This window comes from Rana temporaria, chromosome 8 (genome assembly GCF_905171775.1).
Source record: "Rana temporaria chromosome 8, aRanTem1.1, whole genome shotgun sequence".
Taxonomy (NCBI): Eukaryota; Metazoa; Chordata; class Amphibia; order Anura; family Ranidae; genus Rana; species Rana temporaria.
Genome location: NC_053496.1, coordinates 164,889,903 through 164,912,568, shown reverse-complemented (window position 1 = coordinate 164,912,568; position 22,666 = coordinate 164,889,903). Strand labels below are relative to the sequence as shown.

General features: G+C 46.2%; 2 protein-coding genes across 2 annotated transcripts; both read left to right on the top strand.

The window, feature by feature from the left end:
* The first annotated feature begins 411 nt into the window (after positions 1 to 411).
* LOC120909342 (zinc finger protein 84-like) lies at positions 412 to 22,467 on the top strand. Its single transcript, XM_040321098.1, has 5 exons — positions 412 to 426; positions 17,485 to 17,615; positions 17,711 to 17,822; positions 19,703 to 20,239; positions 20,501 to 22,467. Exons 3-5 carry the CDS (start codon positions 17,768 to 17,770, stop codon positions 21,919 to 21,921), a joined length of 2,013 nt encoding a protein of 670 aa, XP_040177032.1. The 5' UTR covers positions 412 to 426; positions 17,485 to 17,615; positions 17,711 to 17,767; the 3' UTR covers positions 21,922 to 22,467.
* Positions 10,308 to 16,588, top strand: LOC120909343 (oocyte zinc finger protein XlCOF29-like). Its single transcript, XM_040321099.1, has 3 exons — positions 10,308 to 10,406; positions 14,570 to 14,705; positions 16,246 to 16,588. Exons 2-3 carry the CDS (start codon positions 14,628 to 14,630, stop codon positions 16,531 to 16,533), a joined length of 366 nt encoding a protein of 121 aa, XP_040177033.1. The 5' UTR covers positions 10,308 to 10,406; positions 14,570 to 14,627; the 3' UTR covers positions 16,534 to 16,588.
* Positions 22,468 to 22,666: the final 199 nt, after the last annotated feature.

The window sequence follows — 22,666 nt, the reverse complement described above, 5'->3', positions numbered from 1 at the left end:
ATCTCTAACGGGTATTTATTGGCATATCTTATTATTTAGAATTATGGCCCGCTAAGGGATTCTAGCAAGAATACACATTCCCCAATGTCAGGGGGATGGAGCAGGAGGCAAAATCCAATCACAAAGCCTCCACTCCACTTCCCGAAACCTGAAATAAACAATGACAAGAAGATTCTAGAAGTCGCCCAGAAGATCATTGAGCTGCTGACAGGAGAGGTGAGCGGTGCCGGGAATTCTGGGACATTATCCAGTAAGAGACAAGGGATGTGTCGGGATGGTGACAGTATCATTGTGTGTGTCAGGTTCCTATAAGGTGTCAGGATGTCACTGTCTATTTCTCCATGGAGGAGTGGGAGTATATAGAAGGACACAAGGATCTCTACAAGGACGTCATGATGGAGAAGCGGCCGCCCCTCACATCACCGGGTAAGAGGAGACTTTCATTTCTTGTAAAGGAGAGAAGAGTATTGAGGATCCTCCTAGATACACATCCCCTGATATAAAGACATAGAAACAATGTATTCAGTCAGTGTGTGTTTCCTACAGATGGATCCAGTAACAGAAATCCCCCAGAGAGACGTCCTCTGTATTCCCAGGATCCATTGGAGGAAGATTTCAACATGGATTCACAGGATTCTGTAGATGTTTGCCACAGTATTAGTTACCGTTATGAGGTATGTTGGCTGCTGTCATTAGGTATATCTATGCTCTCTTAACTGGTTGGTTAAAACCTATGCATTGTGAAGGTGCTGTGATCCTGCAAATCAATAGTTTTCCTTTATCTCAGTCCAGAAATTGGGCAATTAAAAAAAAAAAAAAAAAGTTTTATTTTATTTTTGTATATCTCATTTAGGGTAAAAACCTGATTGTAATTAAAGTTGATGATTCCAATGAGGAAGAACCATATGAAATGGGTGATGAGCCCTGTAAGGAGGAGGAAATTCTTCCAGAGATCAGCACAGGTGAGTAATAAACACTAAATCCAGAGAAGAGTCCCAGATTCTTCTACAGCAATCTCTCCTTCTACCCCCCTCCTCTGTCAGTAGACGGTAACCCCTCATAATGGGCACATCAAGTGTGCAGACTCAGGAACTCAGCACAGGGATGGTGCAGTCCCCTTGTAATGGTCACAGCAGGTGTACAGACTGAGAAATGCAGTGTAGGGACAATGGGAGACCCTTATATTTGGTACACCAGATGTATAAACTCAGGAACTTAATGCACGGATGGTAGGTATAATGGGCACAGCAGGTGTACAGACCTAATAACTCAGCACAGGGATAATGGGCACATCAGGTGTGCAGACCCGGGAACTCTGCACAGGGAGGATGTAAACCCTTACAATGAATACAGCGGGCATACAGACCTAGGAAGATATGAGTAGTTGGTAAGTTTAACTCTCCAGATAAAAATGGTCGGTTGGTTTAACCCTCCGGTATCTACCAAACACTGAATTATTAGTTTGGGTGCACTGACCCATGCAGTAGCAGTCACACTTGTTTTTGTACCGTTAAAGGCACTTTTGCCCACACCCAGGGATCAGCGCGCTCTTCCAGTACTAGACCTAGATGACAAAACATGCATTTCGGAGTCTCTCGCCTCTTGAGTTCCTTCTTTTCTTTCAGATGGACGATACAAGACAAGTAACACACAGAACTATCTTCCATTGGCTCAGTATGCTGAAATAGAAGACAATGACATGACATCCAGTTCCTCGGGAGAAAACCTTGTCATTCCAAATCCCCACCCCATACCTCCCAGTATATATTTATCATCAAATCTCTCGTCGCATATGGGGTACCTTCCCACATCATCACACCCCATCACCCATCATACAGCCCACAACGGGGGTGAAGTGTTCCTCTATTCTGGGGGTGGCAATGATTTTATCCAACATAGAAGACTGGTGGAACACCAAAATAGACATCCAGCCAGGAAGCTGTATTCTTGTTCCCAGTGTGGGAAATGTTTCATGCAGAACTCGCATCTGATCATACACCAGAGGATTCACACGGGAGAAAAACCCTTTTCTTGTTCATACTGTGGGAAATGTTTCAATGTGAAGTCCCATCTGGTGACCCATCAGAGGACTCACACGGGGGAGAAGCCGTATTCATGCTCAGAGTGCGGGAAGTGTTTTTCCAAGAGGTCCAACCTTGTTCGACACCACAGACTGCACACAGGGGAGAAGCCTTATTCATGTACAGAGTGTGGGGCGTGTTATACGTGGAAACCGTCCCTACTGCTTCACCTTAGGAAACACAGAAGATGAAGACATAGTTATGTTCTGATAAAGGAAATCCTTATCATATGGTAACCCGTTTGGAGAATGTGCGCAGGAACCTAATCATCTGGGAGGATAGGAGGCCCTTTAATTGCATTCAGAAGGCTGTGCTTTAATTTCGGGTCTGTGCTTTTCATCGCAATATAATAAATACAGTAAAACCTTGGTTTGAGAGTAACTTGGTTTGAGAGCGTTTTGCAAGACAAGCAATTTTTTTTTAATAGATTTTGACTTGATATACAAGCGATGTCTTGATATACAAGTAGCGTCATGTCACAACTGAGTATAAAAGAGAAGAGAGGAGCCTCTAGTGTAGCAATATGGTTACATTTAATGAAAGTACAACATTTAGCAACATATTGCTACACTTATAGGTGCCTCTCTTCTTTTTTATGCTCTGTAGCTCCTGCTGAATTTTGCTTCTAATCCCATTGGGGAGGCTTCCATTTGTGGATGGACATTTTTATTAGGGTTGTCCCGATACCGATACTAGTATCGGTATCGGGACCGATTCCGAGTATTTGCGGGAGTACTCGTACTCCCGCAAACACCCCCGATACCAAAATAGAATACTCCCCCACCCCCCCCCCCCGCCGCCGCCGCCGAACGAATCCCGCCGCATCCCCACCGCATCCCCGCTTGGTTAATACGGGCGGGGAACATTACAGCATTCATTTGAATAGCTGTAGTCTTTCCCACCGCGCTGCGTATAGACACTCCCCCTTGCTCGGGTGAACTGTCCAATCCCGAGCAAGGGGGAGTGTCTATACGCAGCACGGCGCGAGAGACTACAGCTATTCAAAGCTGTAATGTTCCCTGCGTGTATTAACCAAGCAGGGATGCCGCGCGGCAGCGGGGATGCGGCAGCATGTACGGTAAGGGGGACATGGCTGCTTTTTTGGGGGGGGACATGGCTGCATATGGGGGGGGGGGGACATGGCTGCATATGGGGGGGGACATGGCTGGATATGGGGGGGGTCATGGCTGGATATGGGGGGACATGGCTGCATATAGGGGGACATGGCTGGATATGGGGAGGACATGGCTGCATATATGGGGGGGACATGGCTGGATATGGGGAGAGACATGGCTGCATATGGGGGGGGGACATGGCTGCATATGGGGGGGTACATGGCTGCATATGGGGGGATATGGCTGGATATGGGGGGACATGGCTGCATATGGGGGGACATGGCTGCATATGGGGGGACATGGCTGGATATGGGGAGGACATGGCTGCATATGGGGGGGGGACATGGCTGCATATGGGGGGGACATGGCTGCATATGGGGGAGACATGGCTGGATATGGGGGGGACATGGCTGGATATGGGGGGGACATGGCTGCATATATGGGGGGGACATGGCTGCATATATGGGGGGGACATGGCTGCATTTGTGGGGGGACATGGCTGCATTTGGGGACACATTTAAAAAAAAGTATCGGTATTCGGTATCGGCGAGTACTTGAAAAAAAGTATCGGTAATCGTACTCAGTCCTAAAAAAGTGTTATCGGGACAACCCTAATTTTTATGGTTACACAACCTTGTCACATTGCTATAATCTTTTTATATAGACTATAAACTGAAAGACCTATGAATAAATGGTTGTGGAACGAATCACTTGAGTTTCCATTATTTCTTATGGGGAAATTTGCTTTGATATACAAGTGCTTTGGATTACAAGCATGTTTCTGGAACAAATTATGCTCGTAATCCAAGATTTTACTGTATGATATCAGCAGCTCCTAGTTTCAATTCACATCAGGGTCACTGCATGGAGTTTTTTTGTTGTTCTATTATTATCCGGTTCCCTAGTTTTAATCCACAGTGTCAGTTAAATTTACTTTCACCCATTACAATATAAGCTCCTCAGGGGCGGGGACTAATGTGAAAACCTCAGCAGAAGTCTAGTGGAGAAAGTCTGTACTGCAAAAGTTAGTAAATTAATGATTCAGTTAAGCTCCGGTTGTCAAAGCTGTAATTAGCATTTCCTCTCGTTCCAGATATGCTGGAATAATGAATAATAGCACACCCTTGTAAAAGCTTGGTCCATTGTGTACTGTGACGATTAACCACTTGCTTACTGGGCACATATACCCCCCTCCTGCCCAGGTGAAATTTCAGCTTCCGGCACTGCATCGCTTTAACAGACAATTGCGCGGTCGTGCGACGTGGCTCCCAAACAAAATTGACGTCCTTTTTTCCCCACAAGTAGAGCTTTCTTTTGGTGGTATTTGATCGCCTGTGCGGTTTTTATTTTTTGCGCTATAAACCAAAAAGTGCGACAATTTTGAAAAAAAATACAATATTTTTTACTTGTTGCTATAATAAATATGCCAATTAAAAAAAACACATTTTTTTTTCTCAGTTTAGGCCGATACGTATTTTTCTACATATTTTTGGTGAAAAAAAAAAATCGCAATAAGCGCAAAAGTTATACCGCCTACAAAATAGGGGACAGAATTATTATTTTTTATTATTTTTTTTTTAACTAGAAATGGCAGCGATCTGCGATTTTTATTGCGACTGCGACGTTATGGCGGACACATCGGACACTTTTGACACATTTTTGGCGCCATTCACATTTATACTGCGATCAGTGCTATAAATATGCACTAATTACTGTATAAATGTGACTGGCATTGAAGGGGTTAACACTAGGGGGTGAGGAAGGGGTTAAATATGTTCCCTATATAGTGTTCTAACTGTAGGTGGGGGAAGGGGGTGACTGGGGGGGTGACCGATCTATGTCCCTATGTACAAGAGACACAGATCGGTCTCCTCTCCAGAGACAGGACGCTGTCTCTGTGTGAGCCAGCAATGAGAGATGATCTCATGGATCTCATATGTTTACATATGAGATCATCTCTCATTGGCCGCACAGATCGCATCGCAAACGGCCACTCTGATTGGCCATTCGCGGCGATCTGTAATTGGCTGTGTCCAAGGGACACGGCCAACACAGAAGTTCCTCGCTGCACGCTCTGGAGCGTGCGCGGGGAACGCCCAAAGGGGCGGACGTCAATTGACGTCCAGTTGGATATTCAGATCCGCGCTGTAGCCGTCATTCGGCTATAGCGCGGGTCTCAGGAGGTTAAAAAAACTTGGCTACTGAAGGGGGCATTCATATGTGGGACAACTAATCAATTGTGCTCAAGACTAAGCAAGAGAAAGGAGATATGGTTCAGTGTCTCCTGAACGGTTGAGTCTTGTGACTCCCCTCAACGTTCCATGCACCCATTTCCTCTTTTACTTAGCTTGCTCAATGTAGCTGCAAATGTCAAGAAGTGGCCAGAAGAAGGAAAAAAAATATTCTGTTTGTGAATTTTGTGTTGAGGAACCCTGTTGCCCTAGGTACTGGCACAAGCGGCCTAATGGGAAGTAAAAAACAAAAAAGTAAAAAAGAGCACCGCTACTTAAATTGTCTAGTAAGTTGATGCAAAGTCCATGGGAATAGGGTACAGAATTGAGCAGAATTGTTTCTTCTTCTTCTTCTTCTTCTTCTTCTTCTTCTTCTTCTTCTTCTTCTTCTTCTTCTTCTTCTTCTTCTTCTTCTTCTTCTTCTTCTTCTTCTTCTTCTTCTTCTTCTTCTTCTTCTTCTTCTTCTTCTTCTTCTTCTTCTTCTTCTTCTTCTTCTTCTTCTTCTTCTTCTTCTTCTTCTTCTTCTTCTTCTTCTTCTTCTTCTTCTTCTTCTTCTTCTTCTTCTTCTTCTTCTTCTTCTTCTTCTTCTTCTTCTTCTTCTTCTTCTTCTTCTTCTTCTTCTTCTTCTTCTTCTTCTTCTTCTTCTTCTTCTTCTTCTTCTTCTTCTTCTTCTTCTTCTTCTTCTTCTTCTTCTTCTTCTTCTTCTTCTTCTTCTTCTTCTTCTTCTTCTTCTTCTTCTTCTTCTTCTTCTTCTTCTTCTTCTTCTTCTTCTTCTTCTTCTTCTTCTTCTTCTTCTTCTTCTTCTTCTTCTTCTTCTTCTTCTTCTTCTTCTTCTTCTTCTTCTTCTTCTTCTTCTTCTTCTTCTTCTTCTTCTTCTTCTTCTTCTTCTTCTTCTTCTTCTTCTTCTTCTTCTTCTTCTTCTTCTTCTTCTTCTTCTTCTTCTTCTTCTTCTTCTTCTTCTTCTTCTTCTTCTTCTTCTTCTTCTTCTTCTTCTTCTTCTTCTTCTTCTTCTTCTTCTTCTTCTTCTTCTTCTTCTTCTTCTTCTTCTTCTTCTTCTTCTTCTTCTTCTTCTTCTTCTTCTTCTTCTTCTTCTTCTTCTTCTTCTTCTTCTTCTTCTTCTTCTTCTTCTTCTTCTTCTTCTTCTTCTTCTTCTTCTTCTTCTTCTTCTTCTTCTTCTTCTTCTTCTTCTTCTTCTTCTTCTTCTTCTTCTTCTTCTTCTTCTTCTTCTTCTTCTTCTTCTTCTTCTTCTTCTTCTTCTTCTTCTTCTTCTTCTTCTTCTTCTTCTTCTTCTTCTTCTTCTTCTTCTTCTTCTTCTTCTTCTTCTTCTTCTTCTTCTTCTTCTTCTTCTTCTTCTTCTTCTTCTTCTTCTTCTTCTTCTTCTTCTTCTTCTTCTTCTTCTTCTTCTTCTTCTTCTTCTTCTTCTTCTTCTTCTTCTTCTTCTTCTTCTTCTTCTTCTTCTTCTTCTTCTTCTTCTTCTTCTTCTTCTTCTTCTTCTTCTTCTTCTTCTTCTTCTTCTTCTTCTTCTTCTTCTTCTTCTTCTTCTTCTTCTTCTTCTTCTTCTTCTTCTTCTTCTTCTTCTTCTTCTTCTTCTTCTTCTTCTTCTTCTTCTTCTTCTTCTTCTTCTTCTTCTTCTTCTTCTTCTTCTTCTTCTTCTTCTTCTTCTTCTTCTTCTTCTTCTTCTTCTTCTTCTTCTTCTTCTTCTTCTTCTTCTTCTTCTTCTTCTTCTTCTTCTTCTTCTTCTTCTTCTTCTTCTTCTTCTTCTTCTTCTTCTTCTTCTTCCCGCTCCCGCGCCTGACGTACTGTGCATGCTCCGTCGGGTAAATTACCCGACGTGCATTGCGCTAACTGACGTCGCACCGACGTCATTTGCTTAGACATTAACGTAAATGGCGTCCAGCGCCATTCACGGACGTCTTACGCAAACAACGTGGAGTTTTAAATTTCGACACGGGAACGACGGCCATACTTACCATGGCTTAGTCAAACTCAGCCCTAGTTTTACGCGACGTAATTTGACGGAAACAACGTAGATTTAGATCGACGGGCCGTTCGGGACGTTCGGGGATCGTCGTAAGTCTTCATTTGCATATTCTACGCCGGCCGCAATGGCCTTGCCACCTAGCGGCCGGCCTAGAATTGCATCCTTAAGATCCGACAGTGTCTGCAGTGCAAGCCTTGCAGACTCCGCCTTCTTGGGTGTTGTTCAGTCAAAGTGACTTGTAATGAGAGCATCTGATCTAAACTGCTGGGGGAGGAGATAGGGGGAGGGGTAGACTGGCAATCAATGTTCTGCTGCTCTGTTTCTTGGCACCCCGTCTAGCAGCACCTGAACTCCGACCTCACTCACTAGCACCGCTGTCTGTGACAGAGGCTGATTTTTGGGATTCTGTCCGGGACATTAATCTGTTTTCCATGACTGTCCCAAGCAATCCCTGACTGTTGGCAAGTTGGGATGAGCCGAAACCCCCCCTCCCCCCATTCGGTTCGCATCAGAACCTGCGAACAGACCAAAAGTTTGTGTGAACTTTAGAACCCCGTTAAAGTCTATGGGACTCGAACGTTTAAAATCTAAAGTGCTAATTTTAAAGGCTAATATGCAAGTTATTGTCCTCAAAAGTGTTTGGGGACCTGGGTCCTGCCCCAGGGGACATGTATAAATGCAAAAAAAGTTTTAAAAACTACATTTTTTTCGGGAGCAGTGATTTTAATAATGCTTAAAGTGAAACAATAAAAGTGAAATATTCCTTTAAATTTCGTACCTAGGGGGGTGTATAGTATGCCTGTGAAGTAGCACTTGTTTCCCATGCTTAGAACTGTCCCTGCACAAAATGTCATCTCTGAAGGAAAAAAAGTGATTTAAAAATTGCGGCTATAATGAATTGTCGGCTCCCAGCAATACAGAGAAAAGTCATTGATAAAAAAAAAATGCGTAGGGGTTCCCACAAATTCAATTACCAGGCCCTTCAGGTCTGGAATGGATATTAAGTGGAACCCTGCGTCAAGTAAAAAAAAATGGCGTGAAGTTCCCCCCAAAAATCCATACCAGACCCTTTATCCGAGCATGCAACCTGGCAGGCTGTAGCAAAAAAGAGGGGGGGACGAGAGAGCGCTCCCCCCTCCTGAACCATTCCAGGCCACATGCCCTCAACTTTGGAGGATGCTTTGGGGGTCTGTGACCCCTCAAAGCACCATGTCCCTATGTTGATGGGGACAAGGGCCTCATTCCCACAACCCTTGCCTTATCGGAATCTGGAAGACCCCTTTATCAAAGAGGACCCCCCAGATCCCGCCCCCCCCATGTGAATTGGTAATGGGGTACATTGTACCCTACCATTTTACAAAGAAAGTGTAACAAATTGTAAAAAAAAAACACAGACACCATTGGGAAAGTCCTTTTTTAAAAATAAAAAAATTTAAATTAAAAAAAGATTCCAGCGGTGTTAATCCACTCTCGGTCTCCGCTCCAACGCTGTCGGTATCCTGCGATGGGTGATCTCCTCTCCGGGGTCCAGCGATGAGATGATCTCCTCTTCATCCGGGTCCAGGATCCAACGATGAGATGTCCGCAGCGCATCCAGTCTCCATCGGAGACACCCCGGGAATGATGCGTCGGGAGCCAGTGACAGCTCTTATGTAGCTGAGGGCGGGGCCACCCGTCACGTGACCCCCGTCCCCTTCGGACGCAAGGCGAAACCCAGACTTTCCCAGTGACGTGCGGGTGACCCCACCCCCCTCTGATGCAACAGGAAACCTGCGTTACATCAGAGGGGGGCGGGGTCACCCGCACATCACAGGGAAAGCCTGGGTTTTCCCTTGCGTCAGAGGGGGAGTGGGGGTCACGTGACGGGTGGCCCCACCCTCAGCTAGCTAAGAGCTGTCACTGGCTCCCGCCGCATCATTCCCGGGGTGTCTCCGGTGGAGACAGGATGTGCTGCGCTGCGGACATCTCATTGTTGGATCCTGGACCTGGTTGAAGAGGAGATCAACTCATTGCTGGACCCCGTGGAGGAGATCACCCATCGCAGGATACCGACAGCGTTGGAGCGGAGACCGAGAGTGGATTAACACCGCTGGAATCTTTTATTTTTTTTTTTAATAAAGGACTTGCTGTTCTTGCTAATCTTCTCAAGGGTTGATAGACCCAAAAGCTATGTGGTGGCAGTTTGGAGTTAATTGCTAACTAACTTAACCCAGTCACAATCATTCTCAGGCTGCTGGCATCTAGACTGGGCCCCCGCAAGCTGGGAAATCTTTGTGCCGGGTACAGCTGAGAGTGCCATTGTTACGCAAGTGACAGGGCGGTGTGAGATTGGCCAGTCTTTTGTCACGAGTCGGTGAGGAGGGCAGGGATCTGATACCTGAGTTTGTCACAGTTACCTCCCTGATTTTCTCTCCTTTCTTTCTCATGGGCAGCTTGTGAACTTCCTCTCTAATTAAACCAAGTCACACAAGTGTATTACTATTAGTGTTTTTTATTTTATTTTTTTCAGTAGGACATTCTCTCTTCATTTTTCTTCATTGTTTGAATTTTATTTCATGTACATTTTGTGCAGCTCTACTTTTAATTTTGTTTATTTGCTGTGCCGATCTCACAGTTTAGTTGCTGCTTTTGAAAACCTGTACAGTTTATTTTCCCTTTATATGAAGCCTTTATCCATATACTGATTTAGCTAGAGATGCTGAGGTTGCCCCAGGTGTAAAAAAATAAAAAAGAATGTGAATAAAAAAAGGTCTGGTTCTGTTATGTCCGCGTAGTGTGTGCTACAACAAAATGGCCGCCACTCCCCTGCTCTAACTCCAGAAGTCCGTAAATAGCCAATCCGCGCAAAGCTACGGGCCTGCCAGCAGAGGGCGCAGGTCGGCTCCAGTGACCGACCAGAGACTCAGCTCTCTCCCTCCCGGAAGTGAAAGGTCTGATCAGACCGGAAGTGATAGTGAAGAGGCTTCAGACTTCCGTTCGAGCTGAGTTACTGTTGTAGGTGAGTGTTGGAGTGATGAGGAGAATGGGGACTGTTATTAAATGTTACAAAGGAGGAGGAGGGGCGAAGGGCAGGCAGAGAGGAATAGCAGTGGGTTACCCCCACCTAACTGGAGAAGTTACCCATGCCAACCATTCATAGTGTCTCCTGTGTCCACTAGTTGCTATGAGAAGCCAAATGGCTCATTTACTAAAGAAGTTTGGAGTCCATGATTACCTCAATACTTAACCACTTCAGCCCCGAAAGGATTTGAGCCCTTAATGACCGGGCCATTTTTTGCGATTCGGCACTGCGTCGCTTTAACCACTTAAGGACCGGACCAATAGGCTGCTAAATGACCCAAGGGGTTTTTACAATTCGGCACTGCGTCGCTTTAACAGACAATTGCGCGGTCGTGCGACGTGGCTCCTAAACAAAATTGGCGTCCCTTTTCCCCACAAATGGCGCTTTCTTTTGGTGGTATTTGATCACCTCTGCGGTTTTTATTTTTTGCGCTATAAACAAAAATAAAGCGACAATTTTGAAAAAAATGCAATATTTTTAACTTTTTGCTATAATAAATATCCCCCAAAAACATATAAAAAACATTTTTTTTCCTCAGTTTAGGCCGATACGTATTCTTCTACCTATTTTTGGTAAAAAAAATCGCAATAATCATTTATCGGTTGGTTTGCGCAAAATTTATAGCGTTTACAAAATAGGGGATAGTTTTTTTTTTTTTTTACTACTAATGGCGGCGATCAGCGTTTTTTTTTCGTGACTGCGACATTATGGCGGACACTTCGGACAATTTTGACACATTTTTGGGACCATTGTCATTTTCACAGCAAAAAATGCATTTAAATTGCATTGTTTATTGTGAAAATGACAGTTGCAGTTTGGGAGTTAACCACAGGGGGCGCTGTAGGAGTTAGGGTTCACCTAGTGTGTGTTTACAACTGTAGGGGGGTGTGGCTGTAGGACTGACGTCATCGATCGAGTCTCCCTATAAAAGGGATCACACGATCGATACATCGCCACAGTGAAGCACGGGGAAGCCGTGTTTACATACGGCTCTCCCCGTTCTTCAGCTCCGGGGAGCGATCGCGAGGGGGCGGCTAGAAACGAATAGCCGCGCCGTCGTCTCGGATCGCTCCCCAGGTGGACAAGACAGCACGGGGGGAGAGCGGCACGGAGGTGGGCAAGACGGCACAGGGGGAGAGCGGCACGGAGGGGGACAATATAGCATGGCGGGAGAGCGGCACGGAGGGGGAGAAGACAGCACGGGGGGGAGAGCGGCACGGGGGAAGAGTGGCACAGAGGGGGACAATATAGCATGGCGGGAGAGCGTCACGGAGGGGGACAATACAGCACAGAGGGGGAGAAGACAGCACGGGGGGAGAGCAGCACGGAGGGGGACAAGACAGCACGGGGGAGAGCGGAGCGGGACAAGACAGCACGGGGGGAGAGCGGCACGGAGGGGGACAAGACAGCACGGGGGGAGAGCGGCACGAAGGGGGACAAGACAGCATGGGGGGAGAGCGGCACGAAGGGGGACAAGACAGCACGGGGGGAGAGCGGCACGAAGGGGGACAAGACAGCATGGGGGGAGAGCAGCACAAAGGGGGACAAGACAGCATGGGGGGAGAGCGGCACGAAGGGGGACAAGACAGCACAGGGGAAGAGTGGCACGGAGGGGGACAATACAGCACGGCGGGACAGCGGTACGGAGGGGGACAAGACAGCATGGGGGAAGAGCGGCACGGAGGGGGACAAGACAGCACGGGGGAAGAGCGGCACGGAGGGGGACAATACAGCAAGGCGGGAGAGCGGCACGGAGGGGGACAATATAGCACGGTGGGAAAGCGTCACGGAGGGGGACAATACAGCACGACAGCACGGGGGGAGAGCGGCACGGAGGGGGAGAAGACAGCACGGGGGAAGAGCGGCACGGAGGGGGACAATATAGCATGGCGGGAGAGCGTCACAGAGGGGGACAATACAGCATGGCGGGAGAGCGGCACGGAGGGGGAGAAGACAGCACGGGGGGAGAGCGGCACGGAGGGGGAGAAGACAGCACGGGGGGAGAGCGGCATGGAGAAGACTTGTAACTCCCCCCACCACCCAATACCTGACTGCCCAGGTATCGGGTGAAGCATCGGAGCATTTCCCCCTGAGTACAAGTACTTGGGAAATGGTCGGTATCGGGACATCCCTGCTATAAACAAAGATCAACAATTTTGAAAAAACAAAAATGTTTTACTTTCTGCCATGATACATATCCAAAAAAAATATATATATATATTTATAAATATTCATTGGTTTAGGCTTATATGTATTCTGCATATTTTTGGTTAAAAAAACTCCCAATAATCGTAAATTGATCGGTTTGCACAAAAGTTATAGCGTCTGCAAAATAGTTGATCGATTTATGTCATTTTTATTATATATTTATTTTTACTAGTAATGGCGGCGATCAGTAATTTTTAGCGGGACTGCGACATTTCGGCAGACAGATCAGACACCTAACTGACATTTTTTGACACTTTTTTTGAGAGCCAGCGACATTATTACAGTAATCAGTGCTAAAAATATGCAGTGTTATTGTACTAATGACACGGGAGGGAAGAGGTTAACATTGGGGCGATCAAAGGGTTAAATGTGTTCCCTCTCACACTGAGGAGTTTTTCAGGCGGTTTAGCGCTAAAAATAACTCCTAAATAGCGCCTGAAATACTCCTGCACTGCATTCTCAATGTGAAAGCTCGAGGGCTTTCACACTGAGGCGATGCGCTGGCCGGAGAAAAATAAATCTCCAGCAAGCAGCATCTTTGATGAGGTGAGAGGAGCGGCGTGTATAATGCTCCTTCCCATTGAAAACAATGGGAAACCGCGGTAATACCACCGTCAATGTGCCTCTGCAGAGGCGTATTGCGGGCATTATTAACCCTTTTTCGTCCATCAGCGGGGGTTAATACTAGGGTTGTCCCGATATCGATACCGGTATCGGGACCGATACCGAGTATTTGCGGGAGTACTTGTACTCCCGCAAATGCCCCCGATGCCTGAATAGAATACTTGCACCGCTGCCGTGTTAATCAGCGTGCGGGAAACATTACAGGCAGCTTTCGTTTGAATAGTTGTAATCCCCGCCGCGCCGTGTATAGACACTCCCCCTTGCTCGGGATTGGACTGATCTGTCCAATCCCGAGAAAGGGGGAGTGTCTATACACGGCGCGGCTGGGATTACAACTATTCAAACGAAAGCTGCATGTAATGCGCGCTGTAATGCACGCTGATTAACGCAGCAGCGGCGGCATCATCATCATCATCATCATCTACTAGGTATGGGGGACATGGCTGCAATATATGGGGGGACATGGCTGCAATATGTGGGGGGACATGGCTGGATATATGTGGGGGGACATGGCTGGATATATGTGGGGGGACATGGCTGGATATATGTGGGGGGACATGGCTGCAATATGTGGGGGGACATTGGTGCATTTGTGGGGGGACATGGCTGCATATGTGGGGGGACATGGCTGGATATATGTGGGGGGACATGGCTGCATATGTGGGGGGACATGGCTGCATTTGGGGACACATTTAAAAAAAGTATCGGTATTCGGTATCGGCGAGTACATGAAAAAAGTATTGGTACTCGTACTCGGTCCTAAAAAAAGTGGTATCGGGACAACCCTAGTTAATATAAAAAATGTCCCCTCAACAGAGACACCTGTAGCGGTGAGAACTGTCCTGAGTAGTCTTTTACGCTCAGTTTGGAGAGATTTTCTTTTACGTCTTTGTATCTCCATGCCAGGAAGTAAAGGGAAATCTCCCTAGTGGGGACACAGACCGCAAAAGAAAACCTGGCAAGGGTTCTGACCCTTCCCTTATCTTTCCTGAATCTAAAAACAAAAATAGTCTTGTATTGTGGATATAGAGATAGTGTAAGGAAGTTGGGGATGACGTTTAGGGGCTCTTGTGCAGACAGATGACAGGATGATGGAGGTAGAGGTTCTGCTTTTGGAAAACTGGCTCAATCTCTTACGATTTTTCTTGACATAGTAAGATCACTTGAGTTGTATCCCCCCTTCTTCTTTTGCCAAAGGTCACCCCAGTACAAATGTGTTTGATTTTCTCTTCTTATCAGGTATTTCAAATTACATTTATTTTTTACAGGTCTAACTGAAGCCATTTATATGAAAGAAGTATGCCATAATAATCCAATTGTTGTAAGATGGAGATGGAGCGGAGTTACATGACTGAAAGGATATTACATCTCACCCTGGAGATCATCTACCTGCTGACTGGAGAGGTGAGGAGGATTCTGGGAGGTCACATGATATCACACTTGTCACTATTAATAAAATACAGACCTGACCGGAGAGGTGAGGAGGATTCTGGGAGGTCACATGACATCACTCTTGTCTCTATAATAAAATACAGACCTGACCGGAAAGGTGAAGAGGATTATGGGAGGTCACATGACATTAGCCTTATTTATATAAAGAAAGTACAGAACTGACAAGAGAGGTGAGGGAGTTTAGGACTGTTGGTGTGACTTGGCTAGTACTTACAGGGATTGTAAAGTCTAAGGGCCAGATTCTCATCCAGCGGCGTATCTTTGCGGCGGCGTAACGTATCTGATTTACGTTACGCCTCCGCAACTTAGACGGGCAATTGCTGTATTCTCAAAGGACTTGCTCCGTAAGTTACGGCGGTGTAGCGTAAATCGGCTGGCGTAAGCCCGCCTAATTCAGATTTGGATCAGGTGGGCATGTTTTATGTAAATGTTCTGTGACCCGACGTGATTGACGTTTTTCACGAACGGCGCATGCTCTGTCCGTGGAAATCTCCCAGTGTGCATTGCTCCTAATACGCCGCAAGGACGTATTGGTTTTGACGTGAACGTAAATTACATCCAGCCCCATTCACGGACGACTTACGCAAACGATGTAAAATTTTCAAATTTTGTTGCGGGAACGACGGCCATACTTAACATTGGTACGCCGCACTTACGCCACCATATAGCAGGGGTAACTATGCGTCGGGAAAAGCCTAACGTAAACGGCGTAACTTTACTGCGTCGGCATGGCGTACGTTCGTGAATTCGCATATCTAGCTGATTTACATATTTCGACGCGTAAATATGCAGTTACGATCCGACGGCGTAAGAGACTTACGCCTGTCGGATCTAATAGATATCTATGCGTAACTGATTCTAAGAATCAGGCGCATAGATACGACGGCACAACGCAGAGATACGACGGCGTATCTGGAGATACACCGTCGTATCTCCACTGAGAATCTGGCCCTAATTGTGCATTAAGGTAATAAAATGTTTAGGTGATAGGATTGCCCCCTCAGCCCCCCTTTACTTACCTGAGACCTCATTTTATCCAGTGCCGTGTACATCTGCAGATCTCTTCTCCCCTGACTTTCAGGTCTGACTGTCAATCAGCTGCCAGTGACGAGAAAGTGACGAGTCTCGCTGTCTGTGTCAATGGACACAGCAGAGGGACTCCGATGCAAGCACGCACAAGTGCCCCTCATGGGAAGCAGCTTCCCATGGGGGCACTTGCCATACAGGAGAGGCAAGGAGCGACAACGGGGGACCCAAAAAGAGTAGGTTCCTGCCCGCTCTGTGCGATTCCATTGCAAGTGTAGGCAAGTATAGACATGTTTGTTATTTTTATTTTTTTTAAATGTATCTTTACAACCCCTTTAATTTCTATGAATCACATTCATTAGATCTCTAAAAGTTATTTATTGGTATAAATCTCTGTTAATAATCATTGTTGGCTTTGCAAATAAAATCCCCAACATAAAAATGTGTTGCATTTCTTTCATTGCAGGACTATGAACCGGTAAAGAAAGGGATAAAACAACATACGACACCTAGCAACTGTCCCCAAACATTAGTAAGATGGAGCAAGAACCAGAGGTGTATCAGGAAGCCATTGCCTCTCTCCCCAACACCTGAGAAAGAGAAGGACAAGAAGATTCTAGAAGTCATTCAGAAGATAATTGAGCTAATGACGGGAGAGGTGAGCGGTGCCGGGAATTCTGAGATATTATCCAGTAACAGACAAGGGTGTCTAGTGACGGTATCATTGTGTTTGTCAGGTTCCTATAAGGTGTGAGGATGTCACTGTCTATTTCTCCATGGAGGAGTGGGAGTATATAGAAGGACACAAGGATCTCTACAAGGACGTCATGATGGAGAAGCGGCCGCCCCTCACATCTCCGGGTAAGAGGAGACTTTCATTTCTTGTAAAGGAGAGAAGAGTATTGAGGATCCCCCTAGATACACATCCTCTGATATAAAGACATTGGGCCAGATTCACGTAGCGCAGCGGATCTATAGATCCGCTCGTTCTACGTGAATTAAGATCCGCTCCCGCAAGTTTAGGAGGCAAGTGGCTAATTCACAAACAACTTACCTCCAAACTTGCGACGGCGGATCCTAAATCCCCCGGCGGAATTCAAATTCCGCGGCTAGGGGAGTGTACTATTTAAATCAGGCGCGTTCCCGCGCCGATTTAAATGCGCAGGCGCCGTCCGGGGAATTTCCCGGCGTGCATTGCTCCCACTGACGTCACTAGGACGTCAGTGGTTGCGACGTGAGCGGGACTTGCGACACGCATGTTCGTGAATCGGCGTACGCAAACGACGTAGGAAAATTCAAATTCGACGCGGGAACGCCGGCTATACTTAACATTGGCTGCGCCTGATAAAAGAAGGGGTAAGTATACGACGGAAAACCGCTACGGAAACGACGTAAGAACACTGCGACGGGTCCGCGTACGTTCGTGAATTTGCGTATCTCGCTGATTTACATATTATTTATCGTAAATCAGCGGGAACGCCCCCGGCGCCATTTTTAAATTGAAAAAAAGATCCGACAGTGTAACACATTGTAACACTGTCAGATCTTAGCCCTATCTATGCGTAACTGATTCTATGAATCAGGCGCATAGATAGGACCAGTGTAAGTCAGAGATACGATGGTGTATCTGTAGATACACCGTCGTATCTCTTTGTGAATCTGGCCCATAGAAACAATCTATTCAGTCATTGTGTGTTTCCTACAGATAGATCCAGTAACAGAAATCCCCCAGAGAGATGTCCCCGTCCTCTGTATTCCCGGGACTCCACACAGGACCATGAGAAGATCACAGCGGATTCTGTAGACCTTTGCCAGGATATCAATTATGATTATCAAGTAAGTGCGATTTCATTTCATAGAATCAATTTGCATTCCATAGTTGTCATTTTCCTAAATCTTATAGGTTTAAGAGTTGTTTATGCCTCAACCAGGATGAAAACCTGGTACTTGTTAAAGTTGAAGGTTTGGAAACAGAAGAGCCGTATGTGATGGGTGGTGAGCCGTGTGAGGAGGGGGAGGAACTTCCTCCAGAGATCACTATAGGTGAGTAATTAACACTGTATCCAGAAAAGAAGTCAATACATTTCTCTATAGAAACTCCTCACCTGAGTTAACATGGCTAATCTTTTTCCTTATTCCTCTGTTATTGGTGTTCTTGAGATTTTTGGGATCATAATTGAAACTTGGCATGTGATAACAGTTGCTATGAGATGTAGCAGTGTGGCGCTGTAATAAGATGTCAAAGACTCCGCTACCTTCTGTGCCACCAAGGCTCAGAGTGTGCATTGAACAAAGGAACCTGCTAGTGACATCAGCACCTCTCTGATGCCTCCTCAGTTCACAAAGTTTGATTGGCATCATAGTACCTCTGTGTGTCATGTGACTACATCCCATGTTGCCAACCATAGACTCTTCAGTGATCCCCTAAGTTGCATCTTTTGGAATAGGGTACAGAATGGCAGAATCAAATGACCCTAATTTTTGTATAATAGTTTATAGTGCTTGCTCCATATAGTTTATCTATTAAAAGTGTTCCCTTTACAGAAGTGAAGTGAGGGATATTGCAAAGAGCCAAGAGGAAGTGTCCTAGTGGTTATGGGGGGCAGGTTGTTTATGCAGATGAGTAGAGGGTATGACAGTGGGCAGTATGTGCAGAAAAGAAGTGCAGAACTTATGACAACGGTCATTATGTTCGGGAGAGGAGAGTGAAGAGTATGACGATGGGCAGTATGTGCAGGAGAGGAGTGTGGAGGGTACGGCGGTGGGCAGTATGTTCTGAAGAGAAATGCAGAGGTTATGACAGCTGTCAGTATATTCAGGAGAGGAGGGTTGAGAGTATGACGGTGGGCAGTATGTTCTGGAGAAAAATGCAGAGGTTATGACAGCGGCCAGCATATTCAGGAGAGGAGAATAGGAGGTATGACGGTGGGCAGTATATTCAGGAGAGAAGTTCAGAGGTTATGACCGTGGACAGTATGTTCAGGAGAGGAATATGGAGGATATGATGGTGGACAGCATGTTCAGGAGAGAAGTGCAGAGGTTATGACAGCTGTCAGTATATTCAGGAGAGGAGGGTTGAGAGTATGACGGTGGGCAGTATGCTCACGAGAGATGAGTGGAAGGTATAAGGGTGGGCAGTATGTTCGGAAGAGAAGTGCAGAGGTTATGACAGCGGACAGTATATTCAGGAGAGGATAGTGGAGGGTATGATGGTGGGCAGTATGTTCAGAAGAGGAGAGTGGAAGGCTTGACGATGGGCAGTATGTTCAGAAGAGAAGTGCAGAGGTTATGACGGGGCAGTGGAGAGTATGACTATGGGCAGCATGTGCAGGAGAGGAGTATGGAGGGTATTGTGGTGGGCAGTATGTTCTGGAGAGAAGTGCAGAGGTTAGGACAGTGGTCAGTATATTCAGGAGAGGAGAGTAGGGGGGTATGACAGTGGGCAGTATATTCAGTGGAGAAGTCCAGAGGTTATGACAGGGGACAGTGGAGGGTATGTGCCAGACAAGAATGTGGAGGTTATGACTGTGGTCCTGGTATTTGGGGAAGATGGTGGGGAAAGAAACAGGCAGATGAAGGTATTCTTAGTAAAGGTGTAAAGCCAGATGGGTGCCGGAGGCCTCCATTGCTCTTCTCTCTTTTTTTTTTTTTTTCTTTTTAACTATACAGGAATAAGGAAGGATAGTCATGTGTACAAGAGGGGTCATCTCATTGTTTCTGTCAATTCTCGGAAATGAGGTGGGTGTACTATGGTTAGGAAAGAGACCATTGGGTGTAGTGGGAGCTTTGTCTTGCTGAGCTGGTGGCTGAATCCCCCTAATTATGACAACGCTTAGATATAATATTCTACAGGATAAGTAGTGATTGCACACTTTTGTGTTCAAGACTAAAATATCGTCCCCTACATTTCCTACCTCTTCTAGATGGACGATACAAAAGTTGCCATACAGAGAGCCTACCCGTTATCCTAGGAGATGATGCTAATACCACAGCTAGCTCTTTGGGAGAAAACCCCATTGCTCCAAATCTCCATCCACTTCTTCATGGTACACACCTGCTGTCTGATCCCTCCATCAATGGGGGGGGCTTCCCTGATCACTCCCAGTTGGTCACCTATCCTACAGAACACACACGTGAAATGCTCTCAGAGTCTGGTCAGCATTTTCTGGACACTGCTCAACTAATGTCACACCACGGGGCCCACTCCCAGGAGAAGCCATACTCCTGCTCTGAGTGCGGGAAAACATTTGGTAAGAAAGCAAACCTGGCCAGACACCAGAGGATGCACACGGAAGGGAAGTCATACTCGTGCTCGGAGTGCGGGAAGTGTTTCTTGCGAAAGTCCAGCTTTGTGGAACATGAGCGCATGCACAAAGGGGAGAAAACCTATTCGTGTTCTGAGTGCGGAAAGTGTTTCCAGTGGAGATCAACATTGTTTTACCATCAGAGAAGACACAAAGGTGGGTGTATTAACAGCTGGACCTATGCTTTGCTTTGGCAATATGATTTTCAATGAAGGGGAGGAGTATAGTTTTTAGCTGGCTCATCCACATGTGCAAACATGCCAAGGCAGGTAGCCACGGAACCTGTTTCATGCTTTCTGTTTCTGACAACTAAAAACTGACAAAATCATTCTTGACACCAGCTGGGGTTTATTTCTTGAAGCTATGCGTAAAAAAAGTTTAAATATATAATCCTTCCTTCTCGTGTGTTTGTTTCAGATGGACGATGCAACAGAGGTAACAGAGGGAGACGGCGAGGTGGTAACCTCACAGCAGATCCTCAGAGAGTTGTTCCCATTTTACCTAAGCCCAATCCTGTCCTTCCATGTTTATATCTGTCATCTGTTCCTGTTGCCCATGTTGGCTCCTTCACAGCTATGCCAGATCCGACTACCTCAGTCCATATAGGGAACGAGCAACTCCTTAGCCCTGTGCGTGCCAAACCCCTCAATAAGGGATCAAACCCAATGCCACCAAAGAGACCATACCGCACTGAGGTAGCAAATCCGGTGGCACCACAGAGGACGTACAATAATTTTACAGCCCATATAGGGGATGAAACACTCGAGCATGGCAAACTGCTGAGTGAAAGATCAAACTGTGTGTCACCCCGCAGGATGTACCCTGATAAGGGGTCAAATCTAGTGCCACGCCAGGGGACATACAAAGTAGAAGGACACCGACCCCTCAGTGTGGAAGCAAAGATGTTGCCACCTCAGGGGATGGACCTTAGTGAGGGAGAAAAACTGGTGCCAGCCCAGAGGATATACAAAGTAGAGGGACACCGACCCCTCAGGGAAGAAGCAAATCCATTGCTACCTCAGAGGATGTACTTCAGTGAGGGAGCTAACCCTGTGCCACCTGATAGGATGTACTTCAATGAGGGAGAAAACCCAGTGCCACACCAGAGGACATACAAAGCAGAGGGACACCAATCCCTCAGTGAAGATGCAAACCCATTGCCAGCTCAGAAAACATATCCAAGTGAGGGAGCAAACCCGGTGTCACACCAGAGGATGTACCAAGTAGAGGGACACCGACCCCTAAGAGAGGACACAAACCCATTGCCAGCTCAGAGGACATACAAAGTAGAGGATCAGTGTCCAGTTTCTACATTCGATGATGACATTAACCCAAAACCTACTGCCTTGAGCCCGGACAAACTTCTCACCGTCAAGAAGGAGTTTTCATGTGTGCAGTGTGGGAAATCTTTCTTCGAGGAGTCCAGCCTCCTGAAGCACCAGAAGAACCACTCACAGTCGAAGCCGCACGCATGCCTCCTGTGCAGGAAGGCGTTTTCCAAGAAGTCAAACCTGCTCAGACACCAGAGGTTGCACTCCAAGGAAAAACTTTTCTCCTGCACCGAATGTGGGAAGTGTTTTCTGCGGAAATCGGTCCTCGTCGAGCACCAGCGCATGCACACCGGCGAGAAGAAGTATCGGTGCTCCGAGTGCGGCAAGTGTTTCCAGTGGCGGTCATCCCACTTTTATCACATTAGGAAGCATCGGGGGGTGATGCCAGTCTCGTGTCCCGAGTGTGGAAAATGCTTTGCGCAGAAATCGCATCTCGCCCAACACCAGAAAATGCACGCGGCAGAGAAGCAGTATTTAATTTATAATAGCTTTGGGACGGAAAGATAACAGATGGGCTTGCTCTAAAAGACATGGAAAACATCCAATGGCAAGAGGTTTCCCGGTAGATGTGGCGCGCCATTAGCTCAGACAGATACGGCCTTGTGTTTTTTTTTGCCAATACCTACCTCTAGCGATAGTAGCACTTCATTGGCGTAAAATGCGACTCTGACTGTATCTAAGTGTATTAAGAGAAGTTATTCTTAATATGTCAGTGAGACAGTCTGAGCTATATTCTTGTAGCCGGGAGCATGGCAACTATTAGTATGGTGCGTTGGGAAAAAAAAAAGGCGCAGGCCCAACTTTTAGTGCATAAAGCTTGGCGTGTGCCAAGGGTTGTCCTGCCTTAAGGGTTGTAATTGGTTTCTGGGAATCCGCCTATAGGGCTATCAGGCAAACATGCCAAGCTGCAGAGGATGTCTTGGCAGTCATGTTTCAAACAAAACCTGGTCACCAATCTGCTATGCAGCATACATGGGCTTTGCCAGAAAGTAGATACTTATTTATTCTTTGACTAATCCTGATTGCATCCTTTAAATACAAATTTAAAATACATGAATGTTTACTGGTGTACCTGCTACAGGATTTTTATCCACTTACCGACTAGCCGCCATCGTTGTACTGCAGCAAGATGGCACGCAAATCGCCACAGATGTACGTCGATGCGGAAAACTTGCTTTTGAGGGCGCGCATGCTCTCCCATTGGCCAGCGGGGGAGCCAGTCAGGCGATCGTTCCCCGCAGTGACAGAATGG